The following is a 26,110-nucleotide window of genomic DNA, read 5'->3' as shown; positions in this document are numbered from 1 at the left end:
GTGTCAGTCTGCTTATACACTCGGTTCATTTCCTATGGATGCTGTGACAAATTACCATAAACTTGGTGGTTTAAAACAACACAGGTTTATCTTCTTATTGTTCTGGAGGTCAGAAGTCTGAAATTTCACTGGGCTAACATCAAGATTTTGACAGGGCTGGTTTTTTTCTGTAGGTGCTAGAGGAGGATCTGTTTCCTTGCTTTTTCCAGCTTCAAAAAACTTCCTCCACCTTTGCTTTTCTTGGCTCATGGCCCCTTACTCCATCTTCAAGCCAGGAGTACAATATTTCAATTCTTTCTCTGCTTCCACCTTAAGATTACTTTCCCTCTTACAAGGACCTTTTTGATTACACCTGCCCACCCAGATAATCTAGGATAACTGCTTCATCTCAATATGTCTAATGTAGTCACATCTGCAAAGTTCTTTTTGCCATAAAAGATAACAGTATTTACAAGTTCTGGGGATTAGGGCGTGGAGATCATTGGGAAACCAGTGATCAACCTGCTACATAAATCATTGGTCACAACAAATCACACTCCTCAACTTAGTATGAACTAGTGGTGAAACAGACATCACCTCTATAGTGAGAGGAACTGCAGAATAGATTGAAAAGAGCTTCAGTATAACATGGAGTGAAGAAATGGGGCCACTTGTGTAATTAATCAATAGCATATGTTGCATGTCTACATGACTCAGAGCTTTATGATATTTTTAAATAAAGATTTATAGTTTTTGCCATAAAGTTCTTGCACATGTTCTCTTCTATTTATTCCTAAATACTTGATATTTTGATGGCATTTAAATGATGTCTTTAAATTTTTTTGTTTTCTAATTCTTTATCAATGACATATAGAAATGCAATTGATTTTAATATCAAATTTTGTCCAGTAATGTTCTAAGCATTCTTATTAAGCTCAGATTTTTTTTTCCTTTTTCTTGCCTTATTTTGCTATGGTCACCAGACAATCTTGAATGAAACAGAGATAGCAAGAAGACTTGTTTGTGCCATTGTATTTCAAAATTAACTATGATGTTTTCTATAGGGTTTTCATTAGTGTTGATATCTTTTATTAGTTTATAACTATTTCCTTCTAGTCCTAATTTGCTAAGCAAAGGTATTTCTTTTAAGGTTAGATTCATTTAAGATATAGAAACCAGTGTTTATATTTTGATAAATAAATTCATCCAATGGCAAAAAGTTCTTACTACAAATTACCTAGGCTCTTGATAGCTTACTTACACATGTATTTTGAGGTTTACATAATCTTGTTTTAAATAACAGTCTTCCAAGGATGTATATGAATCACTCACTAAATATTCTCTGTAGTTAAAGTGAAGCTCAAAATGGATTGTTTAACTGTGTCTACCATTGACAAATAGAAAATAACAACTTCTAATAATATCCTTATTCCATTTACCAACTAAAAAGAACTGCATCATGAAAGAATCTTGGAATTCTTTGGTTCCCATTTAGAATATTCACAGCAGTGGCTTGCCAAGGCTGAAGTTTCCTAATGAAGTTAACACAAAAGACTATGAATACGTTGTATTCCAGATTTGGAAAGGAACGAAATCCTATCTAATTCAAGTTGAGCTCCCCCTCTTTCAGAGAAGATGGATATCAGTGAAGCATTGATGCTTCAATTTTTAAACTCCTTGGACATATATGTATTCTTCTAAAATAACTCTTCTTTACTAGAGTTTATATTTGTTCATTTATTTATTATTTAGTCATTTAGGAAATATCTGTCAAAAACCTACTGTGTATTAGGGATTGTGCTCTGGGACACAACAGTGAGCATGAAGTTATGTTAACATTAAGCAGTTTACATTTCCGTGTGTGAAATCAACAGATACATAAACCACACAGAACAAGGGCTGCTATAAAACTGAATAAGGAATGCTGTGGAACCCAAAGGAGACTTAACATCTGTCTCGGTGAAGAAGAAAAGGTTTTTTAATTTCCTGAGACACCTGAAGAATAAATAGGAGTCAGACAGACAAAATAAGCGAGGCAGGCCATTTATATAAAGGGAGTAGAATGTACAGGGACCCAAAAGTGAAAGAAGGAATAGTATTTTTAGGGAAATTACTCATATAATCTGAGGCTTAGACAAGTAGAAATAGAGATAAGCCTGGATTAATGAAGGACTTTACAAATTGGGTAATCATAGAATGTATTATCCAAACTAGTACACTTTAGAAAGTGAACGAGATGATATTAATAATTATGCCATAAATAAATGAACTGGGAATTTCAACAGATTGGAATTGTTCCAGGCAAGCCAAGACATATGGCCTTCCTTACAAGCGATGTAAGTTCTCTTCTTTATCCCAAGGCTATTGAAGAACATAGAAGGGTCTCGAGTAAAAGGGTAGGAGAGTGTCATAAATATTCACTTGACGAGAATCGCTCTTTCTTTAGTATGGATTACTGTGGGTCAGGGAAATGGCGAAGAGGAGCAGATACATGTGTTGCAATAATTCAGTTAAGCGATGAGGTTGCTTCTGGCTATAATTATGGTGATGGTTAAAAAAAAGTGATAAATTTTGTAGATATTTAGGCAGTAAAATTAACAGGATTTTCTGATTGAGTGTTTGAAGGATTTGGTAGTGAAAGAGAAAGTCGGAAATACCAAGCACAATGTCCATGTTTCTGCCCTGTGCAAATGGACTGGACCATACCAGGGGGGCAGCCACTGAAGATATTGTTTATAAGGCCCTGCACTGTGTTTCGTGTATAAATGTTTGTGGACCAGGGTGGTTGGAGGAGAGTCTTGTTCCAAAGTGTCAGACTAAGCCCTAAATGACCTTCTGAGCTTTCCCAGTAGATGTCTGCAGTTGATGCTGGAACAGAAAGACCAAAACCAGTAGGTGGAATGCAAAGCCCATGAAGGACACCAAACAAAGGCACACAGGAGTCAAGGGGTGTGTGAGCACAGGCTGACTTCTAGAATATCAAAGGAGCAACCCTGAAGTCTGTGTGAATAAGGCAGCATATGCATCCCCTAGGCACAAAGGAGAGGTCACATAATCTGTCCAAGATGGAGAGATCTTGGACAATGTGTGGTGAAGTCCCTTAAAAGAAACCCAAGGTTTTTCCTTTGTCACCTCTTCCTCTCTTAAAGGCTTCTGATAATATGGAGGTGCAAGGTGAGAGCACAGGCTTTAAGAAACCATAGCAACAAGAAAGAATGCTAGGTCAGAGTGCAGATGGCAGTCAACCACAGATGATCACTGTCAGTCTCCAGGGAGGAGGGGACAGACTATAAAGAATTAAAGATCATAAACAGAAGAACTATGGCCGGAGTAGCTCAGAAGCCAGGACCTGGGAGGGTAACAGAGGAGCCAGCTGGTATAAAAATTGGGACACATTCCTCATGAAATCAAACTAAGTGACAGGGTGCTACTGCTTGAGTCTATCACAAAGCTCTGGAAACAACGTTTGGAAGCTGAATGCTGTTATCTGAGTAATGAATACAGGACATCAAGCGAAGAGCCCCTTGCTTAATTCCTTTGTTTGCTCTCCAGTCCATCTCTCTGAAGTCCTGCTCTTCACAGCAGAAATATGGCATTTGGGCTGCTGATCTCCCAACTCCTCCTTTTTTTTGGCTTCACATCTTATAAAGATGTGGGCAATGCCAGCAGCATTCAACCTTTCCAGAATCTTTTCTCAATTCACTTCCTGTTGCACTTCTGCTTTTTCCATATGGACAGTCCTATCCTGCTTCTTTGTTCAGAACTTTACGACTTTCTTGCATATGATCTTACTTGATAAGCCACGCAGTGGTTAAGAGACCTGACTCTGCTAGCCGAAAGACTTAGTTTTTAAATCCCATTCCAGTACTTAACATTTGATCTTGGGCTGGTTACTTAATCTCTCAGCAACTTGATTTCTTCCTCTGTGAAAAAAAGGAGGTAAAAATAGTACCTAAGAAACTGAACGATTTTAAGACTACAAGTGATGATGTATGAAAACCACATAGTACAGTGCCTACCACATAATATAGATTCAGAAATATTAGCATTTCTTATAACTGTTTGTCAACTTTGCAATCTTATGTGATAGACAATATTAGTCCAAATACATATTTTTATAATATATATGTAGACACACACACACATACACATGAAGAGACTCTTAAAGGTTAAATGTTCAAGGTTATACATCCCTAACTTCAGTACACAGTTCTTGACCTTAGGCTCAGTATCTCACTGGGCAAACATAGCACGACACTCACAGCAATTTCAGGGAAAGTGTTCAGACCTTCCTTCAGAATTCACCCATAGGGTGTAACCCTGCTAACACTGGCCATGCTCTTTCTTTTATTAGCTGAGGTGGGCAGAGCAGTGGGCCCTTTCTTGTTACCCAAGTTATTTTCAAGTTGTTTTATTTACCATCTTGTCCTAAAAATTGGAAGGGACACAGTTGACCAGTTATGCGTTTGTGTATGTACTGTCCTGGCTATACATTGTTGCATAACAAACTAGCCCAAGACTTGATTAAGACCATAACGATGATTGATTTTGCTCGTAAATCTGCCATTTGGGCAACGCTCAGTAGGGAAAGTTCATCTTCACTATAAATGACTTCAGTTAGAATAGCTTAAAAGAGGGTTGGAGTAAACGCTTTGAAAAAAGGCTCACTCACACGCCTGGCAATTGGCACTCTGGACTGAGAGCTCAGCTGGGGGTAGGAACTGAGGTCTGTTCCTCTCCACGGAGGGGTGAGGATCTCCACGTTTCCCAGATTACCTCGTAGCCTGGTCACTGGGTTTATGCATGAACATCCTCAGAGAAGGCCAGGCAAGAGCGGGGGCACTTTCATGGCCCAGCTTCAGAAGTCACACAGAGGCACTTCTGTGCCACTGTTCCCTCAAGGAAGTCACAAAGGCCCACCCCCTTTATCAGGAGAGAGAATATAAACACTCGGCGAGTCGCAAGGTCCTGCAAGAGCATGTGGAATGGGAAAAGTGGAGGAATATGTATGTGCAGACATACACATAGAAATGTGCACTTATGTGTATATCTTCATTTTCAGGTATATACACATATATGCTTTTGTATTAATGTGTATATATTTCATATTCAAATATATATGCTCATGGTCACATATATACATATATATGAAGTATTTGAGCTACATAAATAACAATCTCACACTGACACTACCTCTGTCACTTTTTAAAAATACTTATATATTTATTTGTTTATTATTTGTCTGGCCTCTGCTAGAATAAATTTCCACAGAAGCAGGAACATTATAATACTTCACTTACTGCTGTATCTTTGTTACTCAGACTACTGCCTGGCACATAGTAGGCACTCAGTTTATTTGTTGAATAGATATTGCCTCCAACGTATAGGGCCAAAAATTCACCAGCACAGATGCTGGCTCTCAGGTTAGCCACTGAGACATCTGTTAAAAAAAATAGGTTGGTGGCACTCTCTTCCATACATAATGATCTTGGCATATGAAGGAGAAAGGATGTGACTGAAGCTCCTGACCTGCACTTGCAATCCCGTGGAAATACAATTCTCTATCCACTCTTTCTGCATTTTAATTCTCTTTCATAGACCAGCCATTGCTAGAAGCTTCAGTAGAAGGATTTTTTTGGATGGCAGCTGTGAAGTATTAAGAAAAACGCAGTGACAGATAAAAGGATTTTGTTTGGCTTCCACAAGATGCAATTCGTGAAGGCTCATAAAGTCATGCTTAATAAGTTGCCTGTTTTGCCTTGAGGTGTTTTCAGTAGCTCATAACAGTATTTATTTCAGAAAGTGTATCTTTTGGCACATGAAGGGTCAAGTGAAAATAATGTGAAAAGATCTTGTTTGGCTCTAGAAAAATTAAAGCCCCCAAAGCCTGGAAAGCAATAAAAGATTATTACGTGCCTTTTGTCAGATATGAGATACGTTATAATGAACCCCTTACAACAAGTACCTCTACAGCTTTAGTTGTAAACACTTACATCAGCTGCTAATTGTGGTCCCCAGCTGGATCCCTGACACTATGATGTGCACCCTCTGTAGGCATTTTGGTTGTGAGGAAACACTATCTAATAGTTGCAGTCAAGAAACAAATAGTGAATTCATGAATTACATAATGTTTCTCTGGTACAGCATTTTTAAAAATCTTAAATTTGTATTTAACGTAAAAAGAATAACATAAAATGCTAAAATATGATATTCAACACTATTGGAGAATATCAAATGTCTCTTTACTTAAAATCTCAAAAGATGTCATTAAATAGATTTTATTAACCCCCAAAAGAAGCTTTCATATGAGCACTGCAAGGTAGCAGTAATTTAGGAATTTCTCTTAATTTTTTCCCCTTACTGTCAACATCAGCGTGACCACATATAACCATATGATATGTGACCCAGACACATTCATAAAATAAATGCATATGTAGAGAAGGTACCACTTATTAACCAACATTTGAACATGATCTTTTAGAGCATTTTTAAGAAGTGGTTATGGATTTGAATTATCACTTCCAAAAATTCTGTGAGCTGGCAGATAAAGAGAAATGTGAACCTAATTCCCCACACTTCATTCTAGTGGACGTGGTGTCGGAGAATAGCTAAGAACAATGGAAAGATCTAATTAACACAGTGCTAGATTTTTTTTAACATTTTTTATTGATTTATAATCATTTTACAATGTTGTGTCAAATTCCAGTGTTCAGCACAATTTTTCAGTCATTCATGGACATATACACACTCATTGTCACATTTTTTTCTCTTTGATTTATCATAACATTTTGTGTATATTTCCCTGTGCTATACAGTGTAATCTTGTTTATCTATTCTACAATTTTGAAATCCCAGTCTATCCCTTCCCACCATCTACCCCCCTGGTAACCACAAGTCTGTATTCTCTGTCCATGAGTCTTTAGATTCCACATATGAGCGATCTCATATGGTATTTTTCTTTCTCTTTCTGGCTTACTTCACTTAGAATGACATTCTCTAGGAGCATCCATGTTGCTGCAAATGGCGTTATGTTGTCGGTTTTTATGGCTGAGTAGTATTCCATTGTATAAATATACCACCTCTTCTTTATCCAGTCACCTGTTGATGGACATTTAGGCTGTTTCCATGTTTTGGCTATTGTAAATAGTGCTGCTATGAACATTGGAGTGCAGGTGTCATCCTGAAGTAGATTTCCTTCTGGATACAAGCCCAGGAGTGGGATTCCTGGGTCATATGGAAGTCTATTCCTAGTCTTTTGAGGAATCTCCACACTGTTTTCCACAGTGGCTGCACCAAACTGCATTCCCACCAGCAGTGTAGGAGGGTTCCCCTTTCTCCACAGCCTCTCCAGCATTTGTCATTTGTGGATTTTTGAATGACAGCCATTCTGACTGGTGTGAGGTGATACCTCATTGTAGTTTTGATTTGCATTTCTCTGATAATTAGTGATATTGAACATTTTTTCATGTGCTTTTTGATCATTTGTATGTCTTCCTTGGAGAATTGCTTGTTTAGGTCTTCTGCCCATTTTTGGATTGGGTTGTTTATTTTTTTCTTATTGAGTTGTATGAGCTGCTTATATATTTTGGAGATCAAGCCTTTGTTGATTTCACTTGCAAAAATTTTCTCCCATTCCGTAGGTTTTCTTCTTGTTTTATTTCTGGTTTCCTTTGCCCTGCAGAAGCTTGTAAGTTTCATTAGGTCCCATTTGTTTATTCTTGCTTTTATTTGTTCTAGGAGAAAATTTTTGAAATGTATGTCAGATAATGTTTTGCCTATGTTTTCCTCTAGGAGGTTTATTGTATCTTGTCTTATGTTTAAGTCTTTAATCCATTTTGAGTTGATTTTTGTATATGGTGTAAGGGTGTGTTCTAGCTTCATTGTTTTACATGCTGCTGTCCAGTTTTCCCAACACCATTTGCTGAAGAGACTGTCTTTATTCCATTGTATATTCCTGCCTCCTTTGTCGAAGATGAGTTGACCAAAAGTTTGTGGGTTCATTTCTGGGCTCTCTATTCTGTTCCATTGGTCTATATGTCTGTTTCTGTACCAATACCATGCTGTCTTGATGACTGTAGCTCTGTAGTATTGTCTGAAGTCTGGGAGAGTTATTCCTCCAGCCTCTTTCTTTCTCTTCAGTAATGCTTTAGCAATTCTAGGTCTTTGATGGTTCCATATAAATTTTATTATGATTTGTTCTAGTTCTGTGAAATATGTCCTGGGTAATTGGATAGGGATTGCATTAAATCTGTAGATTGCCTTGGGCAGTGTGACCATTTTAACAATATTGATTCTTCCAATCCAAGAGCATGGAATATCTTTCCATTTTTTAAAGTCTTCTTTAATTTCCTTCATCAATGGTATATAGTTTTCTGTGTATAATTCTTTCACCTCCTTGGTTAGATTTATTCCCAGATATTTTATTACTTTGGGTGCTATTTTAAAGGGGATTGTTTCTTTACTTTCTTTTTCTGTTGATTTATCGTTAGTGTAAAGAAATGCAACTGATTTTTGAACACTAATTTTTTAACCTGCTACCTTGCTGAATTCTTAACACAGTGCTAGATTTTGCCGCGTATGGTAAATAGACACCTTTGGTTGAAACATCAGTAAAGGAGTTCAAGACTAATATCATCAGCATCGTCATCATGGGAGGTAACATTTATTGAGTACTTTATAACATGCTGTGAACATACTAAATGCTGTCTTTATTGTGTATATTAATGCATTTATTCATCACAGCATTCCTCTGAGGCAGGTGCTATTAGTAGCCCATTTTACAGATGAACAAATTGAAGGACAGGGAAGTTAAGTTTTGACCAATGTCACGGACTAATAGAAGGTGCAGACAGGACTTGAACTTAGTTGTTGGCTCCTGAGTTCATGCTCCTAACCACATTGCTCTGTTGCTTCAAGAAGGCACAGCACTGCCTCTAAAGAAGAATGTAAAATTCTAATTTAAAAAGTGATATGACCGTGAAAATTTGGAATGCCGTCAGGAATTGGGGTATAGGAACTAAACTGCAGTTTCAGAATTTGGCACATGCTGTCACATTGCACCTGCACATGGGGTGGCTTTTCCCCCACTGCTTAATAGTTGTAGTTCATCTATGACAAGAATTAGCTCATCTTGAAACAACCAAAGGAGTGGGTACTTGAAACAACCCAAAGTAGTAGGTACTTGATCTATAGATGAAAACTAGCTCTGAGAAAGAACAAATAACTTGTTCATAGTCAACAGTTACGAGTCACTTTGCATTTAGGTCACCTCACTCCAAATCTGTGCTTGTAATCACCATCCTCGTGGGTCTCCCTCCTAGATGCACAATGGAATCCTCAGCAGAGCCGTTAGTAAATGCTGTTGGCTAGCTTTCACCTTTAAATATTCTAATTCATTGGTCTTGGGTGGGACCTGGGAATAGGTAGTTTTTGAAAGCTCCCCCCATGAATTTAATAGACATCTACAGCCAAGATCACTACACTGTCTGACACTGTTCCTCATCTTAAAGTTATCTTTGGTCTCAACCTCCAATAATCTAGATTATTCTATCCAGGATGCAGAACACTTAGGTGGTTGAAAATCTCCTGTGCTTTCTTGTATGGGTTTTATCATATTAGACATGGACATTAGATGTGAAATGGAATTCTTTGCCCAGTCACATATAAAGAGGTGGTTCTGTGTAGGATGTCATCATTTTAAATTCAGTTTTTTTCCTGATCTTTCTGACAGGTAATCTTTCCATAACATATGATCTATTTAAATTGGCTTCTTAACTGTATTTTTATCTTTAGTACATCTGGCCCACACATTTTTAGTTAGTGCAGCTCTGATTCACAGAAGGATAACATGGGGCCACCTGAATCACGCTGCATTACATTGGCTAAAGAAAATGTCTCATCAAACTGCAGTTGTAGATGGTGGTAAAGATTTGTTAACTCATTATATAAAAGCCCATCTTTCTGTGGTTTGTATTTATCTCTTTAAAAGTGAAAGGAAGAGAAGGAAAAAAAAAAACATTGAGCTCATGGGCAAGTCTGAAAAAGAATAAGTTAATTTAAGGATGAAGAAATATAACCCCTAAGATATGATACCTAGCATCTGGATTAGCATGTGTTAAGTATTTTATGAAATAGAAATTCATATCTGGACAGCTTATTTGACCAGAGAAAAGTAATTGGAACAGACAAGCACAAATCCAAAATCTCTGTTTAAACAAATGACCTGTCTATGGGCTTTGCACTGGAAGGGTTGATCATGATTGCAGAGGCTGTCAGACAGAAGTGGGTACTGTGTTCCAGAGACAGCTCAGTGCTGAAAAGGCTAAATACATTGACTTATCTTTGAAATGTTGGCTAAAGATTCAGGAAGTAAGAAAGCAAGCACGGACATAACATTATCTATGGTAATGGAGGCCAAGGAAGCAAGGTAATCTGAATCTGTAATTTTAAATTAATTTTAATCTCCCTGTCACAAAACAAATGTAACTGTAATGTATGGAATTTTACTTTTATATCTCATTTTATTATCCTTATCAAAAGACAGGTGAAGTCAACCTGAAGAAATTATTTCTCTTCTAAAAAGAATAACATTTTATGAAAATTCAGTTGCTGATAAATAAATAGAAAATAAAATACAAACTTTTCTCTCATCAGGAATATTCAGTTATCTTTTAATGACCTTGAAGTCACTGAAGTAATCTTTCATCCTGAACTGTATCATAGAATTTTAATGGATTGCTAGGGTTTTTTTTGGATTAACTCCATAATTTTCTTCTGTTCACATTCTCTAGAAAGTAGACTATTAGTCAAAGATAGAGGATGTGAATTTCAAATTCATTTTACCACCAACATAAATTTTTAAACCTTCACTATCATTTATAGACTAGAACTTTGATCTGTAGTCAGACATGATTCCTTCATTGAGTAAGAAGTTTTGTATCCAAATATCTACTACTTTTCCTAGGTCCCTTTCAATGTCATCTGCACCTGGTTCAAATAGTTTTAAGAAAAAGCACCATGTTGCAGTGTAAGGAACACTGGACTTGGATCCACAAGACACAAACCTCAAAGCCCTGGGTTATCCTGGATTTGAATCTCTGCTTTATATACTGTGAGCTTTGGACAAGCCACTGTCTCTTTGTCTATCTTCATTTAAGACTTCCCCTGCCTGGCTGGCAGGGTTGCTATGAGGGTGGTGATAGGTGTGAAACTACTTTGAAAACCATTAATTACTTTATAAGCGTAGAGAACTGTAGTCAAGAGCTTCTTATATTATGGAATCTGCTTCTCATTATTTGGCAGCAGGACAGAGGAAAATGTTTCTAACCACGTATCACGTGTATCTCAGAAAGGAATTGTGGATAAAACCCTGATTAGAAGAAACTGGCTTCATCTAGTGACCCTGAACAATCATTTAAAAATTTCCCTGCCCCTGTGATCCCATTTGTGATCTGAGTGCAGTAACAGGTAACTGTGTACATTCCTCGAAGTGGATTTAGAAGGAGTAAGAACCACACACACTGTAGTTCTGTGCTGCCGAGACACAGCCCATTAAGTTATCAAATGATACTACTGCGAAACCCATATGTTCTTACTTGTAACATTTTCATCTTAGAACGTTTTGTTTTTTTTTTTTTCCTGAAAGACTGGGCCTAAAGCAAGATTCTCTGATTATAACATATCTCCATTCATCCCGTTTTTTATTTCTCAGAACATAAGAAACGTTTATAAGATATTTCCACTATATTTGTATCCAAGCCAAACATAAAAATATAGCTGTCTTCTGTGTCTCAAAGGCAGCAGAGAAAATGAACAGGGAAGCCTGGAGTCACCTTTGCTGAATCTCACCTGTTTCCTCTGGCCCCTGCCCCCGCTGCCCCCACGGCACTCCTGTGTCGGCATCCACAGAGCTAAGATATGGATTTATGATGTTTTGTGTGTGCTTTCCAACGCCATTATTGCTGTTTTGCCCACCTCTTCTCTGGGGACTAAGAGTGGGCTTTCTGTTTCTTCACGACTCAGACGATCGCCAAGACAGCAGTCAGTGTGTGTTGACAGCCTGGCTCCAGCCTCCTGATCTGGGGCCGGAAATACTGAGGAGACAGAACTGGGCAACGGCGGGGTCCGTGCGCCCCATACTCAGACATCCCCTGCCTCTACCCTCTAGTCAAGCTGGACGATCCAGGGTTTCCCAAACGGTTTCACATCCGCTTTTAATTATATCACTGTGACTGCCCAAGATGCCCCGCCCCTGCTTTTGTCATCTTTCACAGATGTCTCCAGTGCCAGTCACCACCCTGATATCTGTGCGTTTCTTGCATATTTTTGTCACCTCTCTCTCTTGAGTCTCTGGGGCTCTTGATTGATAGCACTGTTAGGTGACTTGACACATCCTTTCTTGTATACACTTGTTTACTTATTTTCCTGTTGTTTGAACCTTCTACTGAGAGACATTAGCTGTGTAACCCTGGACGACTTATCTGACCCCACTATAACATTTCTTTTGACTCATTAAATGATAATTACAATAGTCAACCTATCTCATAAAATTGTTTTGAGAGTAAAGTAAATCAGTGTAAGTACAGAACTCAGACCAGTATCTGGTACAGTGTAAATGTTGTGTAAGTTATTATTCTTAATAGTACTATTACACCTATTGTATGTATCATAAATATGTCTGTGGATGTCTGTGTTTTTTAAAAGAAACTTAACTTATCCTTCATCATATTCCCATTATCTAATCTAGTTTCTGATATTTAGTAAGTTCTAAATAAATGTTTTTAAATAAGTAAATAAAAAAAAAAGCCTGATTGCCATTGTTGCAATTGTCTAGAGACTGCATTTTGCCTAAACCGAGTTGACATTGCTTTAGTTTGATGACTTTTAAGCGATTCAGTGTTTTGGCGAGGCACAAATCTTTATAAAACTTTAAAATGTCCTCAAACACAGGGTATAATATTTAATTTTTTATTCATTCACTTAGCTCAGCTGTTAATACATGCAAATCTCAGATAAAGTAACTCAATCCTTATCTTACTATTTTAATTACATGATCCACAACAATGTAAAATGGTTCAACTATCTAAACAGAATGCTAACATGTAATGCTAGAAATCTAGTTGACCTAGTGATTCAATCATTACGTTTGTATGTGCTAAGTCATTGTTGGTTCCTATAGATTGTTATCCTAAACCAATTTCAGAGGCACTTGCTGACGAAATGAGTAATATTAAATCCACTATCCATTTGCATCTGAATTTCTTTTTAATTTTTAATAGACTTTATTTGTTAGAGCAGTTTTTGGTTTACAACAAAATTAAGAGAAAGGTACTGAAATTTCCCACGTACTTCCTGCTCCTACATACATGTACTCTCCCCCTTTATCAACATCACTTGCCAGAATGGCAAGGATGAACCTATTTTGACAAATAATAAACACCCAAAGCCTATAGTTTACCTTAGGGTTCACTCTTGGTGTTGTACATTCTATGGGTTTAGATAAAAGTGTAATGAACTATATCCAAGATTATACCATTATATCTAGTTTTTCATTGCCCTAAAAATCTCTGTGCTCTAATTATTCATCTTTCTCCCAACTCCACCCTTGGCAACGACTGATCCTCTTATTGTCAAATAGTTGGAATCATACGGAATCAGCCTTTTCAGATGGGCTTCTATCCGTAATATGCACTTAAGCTTCCTCCATGTCTTTTCACGGCTTGATAGCTCATGTCTTCTTAGCACTGAGTAATGTTCTATTATGTGAATGCATCGTGTTTTATTTATACATTCACCTACTGAAGGACTTCTTGGTTGCTTCCAACTTTTGGCAATTATGAATAAAACTGCTGTAAACATCATGTGCAGGTTTTTGTGTGGATGTAAGTTTTCGGCTTCTTTGTGTAAATACTAAGGAGTGAGATTCCTGGACTGTATGGTAAGAGTATGTTTAGTTTTGTAAGAAACTGCCAAACTGTCTTCCAAAGTGGCTGCACCATTTTGCATTCCCATCAGCAAAGACAGAATTCTTGTTTCTCCACATCATTGTCGGCATTTGGTGTTGTCAGTGTTCCAGATTTTGGCCATTCTAATAGGTACATAGTATTATCTCATTTTTTTTTAAATTTTCATTTCCTTGAAAACATGGAAAATATGTGGAGCATCTTTTCATGTGCCTGTTTGCCACCTGTGTATCTTCTTTGGTGAGGTGTCTCTTAAGGTCTTTTGCCCATTTAGTCAGTTTATTTTCTTACTGTCAAATTTTAAGAGTGCTTTATATATTTTGGATAATAGTCTTTTATCAAATGTGTCGTTTGCAAATATTTTCTCTTAGTCTATGGCTTATCTTCTGTTTCTCTTGATGTTGTCCTTTGCAAAGCGGAAGTTTTTAATATTAATGAAGTTCAAATTATCAACTATTTCTTTCATAGATCATGCCTTTGGTGTTATACCTAAAATGGCATCACCATACCCAAGATCATCTAGGTTTTTCCTGTTACCTTCTATGAGTTTTATAATTTTGCATTTTACATTTAGGTCTGTGATCCATTTTGGGTTAACTTTTGTGAAAGGCATAAAAGACTGTGTCTAGATTTACTTTTTGCACGTGGATAACCCTGTTGTTCCAGCACCATTGGTTGAAGGGACTCTCTTTGCTCCATCGTATTGCTTTTGTTGCTTTGTCAAAGATGAGTTAATCATATTCACAGAGGAATTTCTTTTTTAATTTAAGGAGGCTATTTCACATTTTATAGATCCTATTGTGAATTGTTTTTTCAGTCAAATGCCATGGCCTGCTATTTGGAGATGAAGAGCTGTCTACATTTAGAACCAGAAAAATCTTTCTCAAAAGCTGTGTAAAGCTGAAGAGAAACTGCCTTACACAAATTTATCTAAACTTCCTGTAAGATTACACACTCCTGGAGTTATTTCCAGATGAAAATGGATATTAGACACACCCTGATTTCCGTTAGACTAGCCCTGATTTCCTTTAGGCTATGAATATGAAGATTAGGAATTATTTTCACAAGCAGCTGAAATCTGCCAAAGAAATCACTTGAAGCTTGAAAATGCTAAGCTACTACCTCACAAGACAGTTTGCAATTCTCAGTGGCAGAATGACGTGGGATGAGGCTCTCTTTACAGTAATTATAGAACAGAATGAGCAGCACCCTCGATGTTGGGGCCTCACCAAATAAGATTTATTCCATTATTACACGGTAAAAGCTTTCAGATTTCTGGGCTAAAGAAAATGATTTTTTTCCCCAAAATGAATTGACTGGTTTTATTGATTCTCTTCTATTTTGATTTTACATACTGGTATAGGGGGAGTATGTTTCTTTAACATGTAACAATGTTGTTTCTTCTACCACAAAAGTTTTCCACTTTGTTTTACCTTAAATGCACTGCAAATTTACTTTCAACAAGTTTCTATCATCAACTTATCAGATCTATTCTACTACAGTGTTTGGTTGTTTGGGGTACATAAAAATGCATTTTTTTCTAATGTTCCTTAAATAGATCTATATATGGATAAGACCAAAATGTGTATATCCTGTCAAGATACTCATCAAAATAAAGTGTAATGTTAAAGGCCTTCTAATAACTTATTTGAATGGAATCTAGTTAATTGAGTTGAGGTGAAAATGGCTTTTAATAAGCAAAATTGTTTGTTGAGGATACGTGTGTGTCCCGAGTTTCTACGATTATGAGATAGCGTTCTGCTACTAAATGATATTCACAGTGTTGCTAGTTGAATTCCACAATTTAAATGTAACATTATAAAAGGAGAATACTTAGAGTATTATGGTGTCTTTCAGTGTATCAAAAATAATATCAAATCCATATATAAAAAATAAATATTTAAATACTTTTATCTCTAGTGACTTTTACCCATAGGAACAACCTCTTCCGAATCATTACCTGCCTTCAAATTGAAGGTCTGAGGCTAGAAATTTTATTTGCTATCCTACCATGTCTTCATTAATATATGATCCACCTTTTCTGACTATTGATCTTTCATGCTTTAAACGCTCTGATCAATAGAATAGACTCTTCTAATTCCGTATTTCAAAGCTAGAGATTATTCCAGCCATAAAAATACCTGTTGGGAATAGGTTTGCAACAGGAATCATTCTATTTAATTTGTCAAAAAAACTTATTTTCTGATAGTAATAATATAAACTTAGAGGGTCTTTTGTCTCACTTGTCAAATAACACTTAGTATCTAACAACTGCAGAGTATAATCTTTGTGGGAAATTGCTGGGTCTCTAAGTGGTGTTTTGTTTGCTTCTGGTTTAGATTTCAGAAACCACCTGCTCTTCTGTTTTTAGATAAATGACATGTCCAACAACTACGATGATGACAGGACTAACCTTTTATTACTTGGGTTGTATTTTTCCTATTTAGTTCTTTTTGACCCTCACTCAAATTATCAAAGGCTCAGAAAAAAGAAAAAAAAAGAAGTTTCTCTTACTAATAGTCAACATAAATGTAAACCTGGCTACCTCTTCACTAACTCCAATCTGCCAACGTGAAAACATGCAAATCCATCCATTACTTAGTGTCTGTTTAGTTTTATTCCAAATGAAAGCATGTTTCTTAAATTTGGATTTAATTGGAGTATTCAGAACAGCGTAATGTTTTACACTTTTGAGATAGTGGTAGTTTGTGTTTCCTGTAGAGAATTTTCCCTTTTTTAATTTATGATTTTGAAACTAAAACTGATTTCAAGATTTTTATGTATTTACCTTTTTTATAATGTAGTCCTTTTACCTTGTTTATTGAAGTATAGTCGGTTGCAGTGTGTCAATTTCTAGTATACATCATAATGTCCCAGTCATATATATATATGTATATACATATATATATACACACACATATATTTGTTTTTGTATTCTTTTTCATTAAAGGTTACAAGATATTGAATATAGTTCCCTATGCTATACAGAAGAAATTTATTTTTTAATTTATTTTTATATATAGTAGTTAATATCTGCAAATCTCAAACACCCAAATTTATCCCTTCCCACTCCCTTTGGCCCAGTAACCACAAGATTGTTTACTATGTCTGCAAGCCTGTTCCTATTTTGTAGATGAGTTCATAGTGTCCTCTTTTTCTCTTTTTTTTTTAGATTTCACATATGAGTGATATCATGTGGTATTTTTCTTTCTCTTTCTGGCTTACTTCATGTAGAATGGCAATCTCTAAGTCCACCCATATTGCTACAAATGGCATTATTTTATGCTTCTTTATGGCTAAGTAGTATTCCGTTGTATAAATAAACCACAACTTCTTTATCCAGTCATCTGTCGATGGACATTTAGGTTGCTTACATGTCTTGGCTATTGGATATAGTGCTGCTGTGAACAAAGGGGTGCATGTATGTTTTTGAATTAGAGTTCCCTCCAGATACATGCCCAGGAGTGGGATTGCTGGATCACATGGCAAGTCTATTTTTAGTCTTTTGAGGACTCTCCATACTGTTTTCCACAGTGGCTACACCAAACTACGTTCCCACCAGCAGTGTAGGAGGGTTCCCTTTTCTCCACACCCTCTCCAGCATTTATCATTTGTGGACTTTTGATTGATGGCCATTCTGACTGGTGTGAGGTGACATCTCATTGTAGTTTTGATTTGCATTTCTCTGATAATTAGCAGTATTGAGCATTTTTTCATGTGTTTATTGGCCATTTGTATGTCTTCCTTGGAGAATTGTTTGTTTAGGTCTTCTGCCCATTTTTGAATTGGGTTGTTTGCTTTTTTGTTAAGTTGTAAGAGCTGTTTATATATTCTGGAAATTAAACCTTTGTCAGTTGCATCATTTGCAAATATTTTCTCCCATTCCATAGGTTGCCTTTTGTTCTGCTTATGGTTTCCTTTGCTGTGCAGAAGCTTGCAAGTTTAATTAGGTTCCATTTGTTTATTTTTGCTTTTATTTCTGTTGCCTGGGTAGACTGCCCTAGGAGAACCTTGCTAAGATTTAGGCCAGAAAATGTTTTGCCTATGTTTTCTTCTAGGAAAAGCTTTACACTTGTATCTGGTACATGCTTTGGTTCTTGTTATAGAATAGAAAATCAGAGTTAAGGTAATGAATGCAGCAGTCATAGGCTCAGGGTCCATTAAAGCCAAGTTCTTCAACTAGTCTTGACTATTCACCTTCGTGCTTTATATCCATGCATGGCCAATTTCTGCTTGCCTACTCTTGGTGTACCCAGGAAGAAGCACCCTTCTGAGTCAGCACTTGTTCTCCCTCACATCATTTTAGGCTGAAAGAAGGCAAAATAGTTTTAATACTAGTCTAAACAAGTCTTTGTTGTAATGTCAACATTGTGAAATGAAATAAAAGTCACTTGGGAATTAAACACTGTAGAATCATTTGAGAAACCCCTCTCCTCACCAACCCCGTTGACATCCAGCTCTTAGGGTACATTGCACATCATAGTCTATGGAAACGGCGCCCCAGGAGAATTTCAGTCTGCAGCTTACACAGCCATACCCAGAAGTCGTGCTTAGTTTCCATTAGCTTAATTGGTCCAGTATTGATCGATCATCACATCTGTCTTGTGATTCCTCACACTTGAAAACAAATAACTTTTTAAAACATTGTAACCTACAGAGACTACTATTTGGAGGTCTTTACTTTTATTCTTTACATTCCAGCTTTAACACAACTGATCTTCATTCAGCCTTATAACTGAATATAAATTTTGACATAAACATAATTTAGTAATAAGAAAAATAGGGCAACATAAAAATTCATCCTGTAATAAAATAAAGATCTTAATGAAGATGATAGAGTTGAGTGGTCTCTATATGCCAAGCTCTGTATTAAGTACTTGTTACGTATTTTCTTACATAATTTTCACAATAACCCCGAGAAGAAGGTACTTTTATGCTTATTTTTACATGTAGAGAGAACGAGAGAGAAGACTATGCTTAAACTCATGAAAGTAGTAAACAGAAGAGTAAGATTTGAAGCAAGATCTGTGTGACAGTACTTCTGAACTCAAACTTTTAACCTGTGTAACCTACATGCATTTATAGATGGGCTGTTTAACAGCAATATCAATCATCATCATCACCATTATCTGGAGATATTTCCAACACACTGTAATTGTAGTACAATAAGCAAATGTTGACTCCACTCTTCCTATCAGAATTCACATGTCCTCCCAAAATTCAACTGCTTCTTTGATTGGGTAGCTTGTTCTTTGCCTTCTGCGTATGACTTAATCAGTCTTGCTTTTTGCTTATGCCATTCTCTTTACCAGGACAGCCACATCTTCCATCAGTTCATTTATTGTTTATTCATCCATTAGCTCAACAAGCACACATTAGTTGCTAAGGACTAGATTCAAGATTTACCTCTCAAATCCTACCCATTCATCACATTACAGCTCTGGTTACTCCAGCCTAGAACGATTTCATTCCCCTTAATTCCTATTGCACTCTTGAGTCAAACCAAACACTTAAGGGACTATAATTATTTCATGCTTTTTACTTTTATATTCCTCACTAAATAGCCTGGGAATATGTTACATGCTTTGTATTTTTGTATATCCCCTGGAAAATTGCCTAGCTTTCTGCACATAGAAAACATTTAGTAAATATTGAATGACCAAGGTTAGCAATAATTCTTCATACTTGAAAGTGTTAGGTGGTATGTCTAGACTACCTAGACTGCATGTTTTAGTAAAGTCACTAAAAACTCATTCTTCTTCAAGATGCTTTTGTTGAGTTCTGAATACCATTCTGAAGTTGAGGAAGATTAATTAAGAATGATTCTCTACCTTTGACCTTTGATTTGTGTGGTTAAATCCTCCTGTCACTGACATTTTTCTTCTCTATTCTCTCTTTTACTTCTGTTTTCCTAAGTTGGTAAACTTCTAAACTTCATTAAGATACTGGAAGCTAACCATTTAATAGCCATATACCCAATCCAAATGTATTTTCAAGTATTACATGAAGCAATATAAAAGATATTCAAGATGTTATTATATTTTGACTTTAAACTCTCATATCAAATTGCATAGAAAACATGTTTTTAATCAGTGTACTCATCTTTAAGTGGCAAGAGTTGTTTGGAAGAGTGTCCTGAAAAAGAGCGTTGTAGGCGTTAGTTAGAACCAGATATCATTGAGGGACAAAAACTTACATGGTCATATTTGACCCCTCTCCCACAGCCTTGGTCATTGAAGCCATAAAAAAATTTTTGTATAGCCCATCTCTTTGATATTTCTTAAATCAGCTCCATTAAATATTTTCTTTCACTGGTTCTCATTACCTTTTATCTTGAGTATTAAAATAGCTCCCTTTCCCTCTTATCCGTTGTTGCCAGAATTATTTTTCTAAAATACAGGTGGGAACATGCTACTTCCCATTTCTTTATAAATAATTACATACTCAAAAGCATTTAAAACTTTATAAAATAAAACCTTAACACACCACCACATTTTGTCATTCAGATTTATCCCACCGCTCAATCTAACCAAACCAACTGCGAACCATTCACCTAGTCTTTCTGCTGTTCCAGTCATGCTCACTCATCAGCCAAGGATTAGCTTCCTCCTTTTCTTTATAGATTAAAACCATACTTATCCCTTAAGACTCAGCTTGAGTACCACCTATTCTGAAATGTTCTCTTTACCATCCACCTAGTGGAAATGTTTTCATGTTTCTTTCTATCTTTATAAAAGTTTGTTTCATTTTGCCTTGTCTATATTCTTTTTCTTCTGCACTAATGGTAAAATATTTGAGGTATGGAATCATAAAATATTCACATTTGTGCATCTCACATGACACAATACAGTGTTTGGGTGTTTCACCGGTATCTCCATAGCCCTTACCTGCAATAAAGCTCTCTTTCACTGACATTTTTAACTCATATTTTGAAAAACAAATCTTACGCAGAGTTGTCCTATAACCTTTCCTCACATCATGGCTTCTGAAAGGAAACTCTGTATATATATTGCCTTCCATCCTTCACTCTCATTTTATTCTTCAATTCAACCCACTATGAATTCACACAATTGCACTGTAATTCCCCTCACTGGGATCACCAGTGATCTTGATTTTAAAAATTTACAATCTGTTTTCAGGGCTTTTCTTTTTCACCCTTGATGAAGCATTTAACATTGGTGTACTTGAAATTCTCTGCCTCAAGCCTTTTAGGCTGCTATGACAAAAATACCATAAAATGAGTGGCTTGGAAACAACAAACACGGAATATGAGGAAGTAGGTTATGATATTCATGCTGTTTCTTTCTCCCTTTCTGTGAACTTTCAAATGAATCTATTCCTTGTCCCCTTGGCACCTGTGTTTTTCACTTCACCAGATTGTTTTGTTGGTCCCAATTAGAAAATTGAATATCTCATTGTGCAGAATGAGATTTGTACCCTTCAACCACCTGGTGAAAGTGTCTTTTCATTGCTTAATTTTTGTCATAAGATTCTGACTAAAAAAAGTAGAGCACATATCCTCAGGTTACTCCAGCAAAATTTTGCTTCATACTAAGTAAAATGTCCACATACCCCACCCCAAAATGCAAGTTTAAGTACACCATGTCTATTTCATTCTTCCTCATTCCTCTCTCAATCAGAGTTCCTATTTAATTTTTACATTCAAGATTCCAATTCCCATGATATAAAAAGAAACTTTCATGAGAAATTATATGAATCTGCTTCTGGGCCATATTCCTAGGTAGCCTAAGGAGAAACAAATTCTCTTAAAAGATGTTATTAGAGCTAAGATATTACACTCCTACAGGATGCCTTTGAAAACAATTTGAGACTCCTATGTTTGCTGTTATTCATAGCTTCAGTATAACATTGTTCATTCTTAAAAGTTAGTAGGAAAAATCTTTATTATCTCAATTGGAGTATTATTGCAGATTCTGCATCCTAGTGCATTCATTTTGGGTACTAAATAAAAAAATTACAAGGTCAGTTTGTTACTCTGCAGACACACACACACACACACACACACACACGTATCTTCTTGTTCTCATTCCACAACTTCCATGTCTTTAAAGCTGGAAAAATCATTTATAATCAACATTGTAGAACTTTGGGCAAGAGTTGGGCTAATTACAATATCTTCAGAATCTTGTTAAAATGTTTGGAAGCCAACTGCCATGTGAAGATTGTTTTTATTCGCCCCCTCAAAATCAGAATATTACGATTAATTTGTACAGTGCTAGATGCCAAAGCCATGTGGAGCTTTTTATACCTCAGTCAATGAGAAGTCCTTTAATCTTCGATAATGAATGACTGTAATTTTATTAAACAATGTGTGGTGCAAGGACTATCTGTGGGCTGGAATGTTACCCTGAGCATGTTCAGCTAAGAGATTTTATTGTTTAAGCTGGATTTTTCATTTAGAGACGTAGGAATCAAGGCAAGTGTCAAGATAATTTTTGAATCCAATCTTCTCACCCAAAAACCAAATGAATAAAACTTTGTCCTAGTTATCCAATTATTTTTTTAATTATCCATTTCACCTGTAGGGACTGAGTTTATGATAATAAAACAAATAAAGTATTGTTTTCTAATCATTTTATTATTTTCCCCTCCCAATAAAAATGTGAAATTTTTGAGAGTATGGATTGTGTCTCTTTTTAAATTCTAACTTACTTACCTTGATTGCTAACAGAGTAGCAATAGTAGCACATAGTAGACCAGCATAAGTATGTGATAAATTAGTGAAGAAAGTCAGACTCTGGCCCCACAAAAAGAATTAAATACCGTTTTCTCTTTGATTCTTCTCATCTGTATTAGCTTGTAAATTACAGGCGTGTTTTTAATAACAAAATCACACTGCCGCACATCAATCAGACAGAAAATGTTATGTTCTAGTTCTTTTCCTGTCACAGCAGAACTTCTAGAGGCACACAGTTCAGGAGAAATAAGTTAAATAATTATTGGCTCATTATTGAGGAATCTCCATCAAATCCACCTGGTCACTCTTCTTGCTTAAATGTAGATCTATATTTTGTACGACGAAGGAAAATCTGACTTATGCAGATCACTTTTATCGAGCACTTACTACAGTAGATGTGCTGTGTGTTTTGCTTATGTGCTTCTCATCTAACCCTCCCGGCAAATTGATGGCATAGATATTACTATCCACATTTTGCGGGGTATAACATTGAAATTTAGAGTGAAGTCTCTTGCCCAGTGTCACACAGCTAATAAGTAATAGAACTATGACTTGTTCTTAGGTTGACTTCAGAATCCATTCTCCATCCACTGTACCACACGGCAAAGTCTTAAAGTGGATGTTGCAGTGTCACCATTCTTGTCTTCTAAGCCATCACTGATTTCACCAGACAGTGTTAACATAGCACTAAATCTAACACATTTTTTCAAACTAAATATGATTGTAAGTGTAAAGAACTTTAGTAGGACACAATTATTTTTAGTGTAAATATGTCTAAAGATCCTTTCATTCCTGAGAAAACAATTACTTTCCACATAGCCTGGTTGTACCAAATATCAGCTTTACAAAATAATTAATGAAAGTCGTTAAATCAGTCAAATTTAGCTATTTTTTTAAATTTGGAAGCCACTTCCTTCGAGACATTTTTAGGCTTCCATGTCTGTACGAATGTCATAAAGCTTAAGGTATAACATAAAATTGAATCTATTAGGTTTCAACCTCATTACGCACACACATACACACACACCCCTACACACTTGTCTACAGTCTCTTCACTAATTTACACTGATTTTGAGCTCATAGTGTCTAGTCTTATGAAGAGTATACTGGAGATTTTCACGTAATTCCTGAAATCTTTGAAAACCATTTCTTTTATTCAGGAATAACTTCTTTGTTATGATTTTAAGAGTATTATGGATTTTTTTAATGTATTCTTGATCTACCTTATGAAATATAGATGTCAGGCTAATTAAAAGCAAAAAATGCCCATATAAACAATGCTTTTAATACCAAAGCATACAGTTACCAATCAACATATCAGTCTCCCTAGTAAAGTTATATGATTTTTCACATTAGCATTTGATTGAGTCCACAAAGGGGAAAATATGGTTTAAAGAGAAAATGAGCTTCTGCATCAGCCTCACTGTAAAAATACTAAAAGAGATTTTTATTTTCAAGATTCCAGTGGAAATCAAAGATTGTGCTGCTTCTCTGGATAAGATCAATTTAAAAACAAAAAAAAAGAGTAATGTCATTGGGCTCCCATTGGCCACAGTGGGTGATAAACTGAGTTGATGAAGTCAAGATGCAGGTCAGCTACGCTTGCATACCAAGGCTGTTATAAATTTAATAATGTTCTAATATGGATGCTTCTCATTTTTAAAGGGACATTCCAAATGCAGAGCAAATGGCTTAATCATTTCAATCAATTTTATTAAGAATAAAAGCATAAATCATTTGAATAATCACTTGAAGTTCACAGTAACAAAATGTGTCCTGTGTTAATGCAGCCAAGCTCCGTCTCTTTCTCCCGTTTCTTCTGTACAAACAGAAGTGTCACTGATGCTACTTCACTTTCCCTACGAGCTCCAGAACCTTCCACTACATTAGACCTCATGTCTCCTTCAGAGGTCATAAGCGGAGACTAGCAATTTCAGAGATAACAGGTTTCTGTGCTCTCTCAGTTTTTCTCCCTTCTAACTGCAGTGGAACTGATTTCAGAAGGACAAACAAATTCCCTTACTCAGTTTCCTTTTTCTCTTTAAAGATGGAAAATAAACCTCTTGACAGTTTCACTGTCTTTCACTGTATCACAGTCCTTTATATAATTAAGAATATCTTTTGAACTGGTGAGAGATACAGGCATGTTCAAAGGAAGCAAAGCTTATGGTTTTTAAAAGAAATAGTTGTGTTCCTTTTTATTCAGGAGTTATGTATTGCAAAAATTTCATAATTATTGCTTTGAATCTTAAGGTAGTTGCAGAAAGTTCTGTTTTCCAATCTAGTCATAGCTTATTACAAATGTTCTATTGTTTCAGTTATACTTTTAATATTATGTCATTGAACAATTTTAGATGGCACAAATATAATAGCTAAGATATGTAACATAATCAAAGTATGAAAATTAAAACTTTAAAATTTATTCTTATTTCCACAGGTATTAACTTTCCATTTGGTATATGTAAAAATGCAGATTTATTAAGATTAATGCATATCATTGAAAATTATGTTTATTTCTTTCAGATCCAAGAAGTTAGCAGAAATAAGGAGCAAGAACATGACTATGAAGAGAATGTTACCTCATCTTCCACATGTTCTCCCCGTAAGTGTTCCTGTACGTTACGTACACATGCAACATTTGTATTAAGGTATATGTCACTGGTAAAGTAAAACCGAAGAGAACATGGAAAAGCATGGGGAGCGTGGGAAGATAATTTAACTGAATGACTTTTAGTGTATCATCCAGTAGAGATATTACTACATTATCTGGCTAATTTAAATACTTATAAGTTTACTGTTTAGTAATAAAACACCAGGAGTTTTTTTCCTACCCAAAGAGAATACACAAGTCAGGTTGACGTAAGAATTCTATTTCACAGCTGTATTTTTAAGTTTTTGTTTGTTTGTTTTAAACAGAGTCACATACTTTTCAGACCTTAGTTTTCTCAGCGAGGCAATGGGAAGTTTGTACGAGGACTCTCTAAGGTCCCCTGCTGGCTGTAGCAGAATGTAATGCTATATTCTAATGACTGAAGGCTAATTCCCAGTGTCCCTCCATGTACGTAACTCTGCCCGTCTTGCCGGGCCCCTCCAGTGTACAGCAGCTGGCTCACCATCTTTGCCAGCAAGGCTGATACGCACCTCCCACTTCCAAATCTGAAAACCCTCATTCCTGCCTCTCCCAAATCTGCTCTCCTGCCGAGTTCCCCATCTCAGTAAATGAAGACTCCTTCCTTGCTCAACTCAGTCCAAACCTTGGAGTCATCCTTGGTTTTTTCACAGCTATCCTATGTCCAATCTGTCAGATGATACTGTGGACTCTACCCTCACAATACAGCCAGCATTCAGTCATTCCTCACCCTTTTGTTGTTATTTATCCCAGTCCATGCAGTCACCAGCTCTCCTTCGAGTTATTACAATAGCGCAGTGACTCTCAGTGAAGCTCTGTTTTCTCAACAGGTGGTATTTGTCA

The 26,110-nt window shown here is 36.2% G+C and overlaps 1 protein-coding gene across 14 annotated transcripts in view; it reads left to right on the top strand.

Moving 5' to 3' along the window:
• BANK1 (B cell scaffold protein with ankyrin repeats 1) overlaps positions 1–26,110 on the top strand; it is a 551,109-nt gene that overhangs the window by 481,518 nt on the left and 43,481 nt on the right. For all 14 annotated transcript variants that reach the window (XM_072939857.1, XM_072939872.1, XM_072939893.1 and 11 more), the window contains one exon: positions 25,162–25,240. In XM_072939857.1, coding sequence (XP_072795958.1) covers positions 25,162–25,240 — 79 coding nt within the window. The remainder of the gene's footprint in view (positions 1–25,161; positions 25,241–26,110) is intronic.

This window comes from Vicugna pacos, chromosome 2 (genome assembly GCF_048564905.1).
Source record: "Vicugna pacos chromosome 2, VicPac4, whole genome shotgun sequence".
NCBI lineage: Eukaryota > Metazoa > Chordata > Mammalia > Artiodactyla > Camelidae > Vicugna > Vicugna pacos.
The sequence above is the reverse complement of the archived record's forward strand: the minus strand, read 5'-3'. Positions and strand labels throughout refer to the sequence as shown.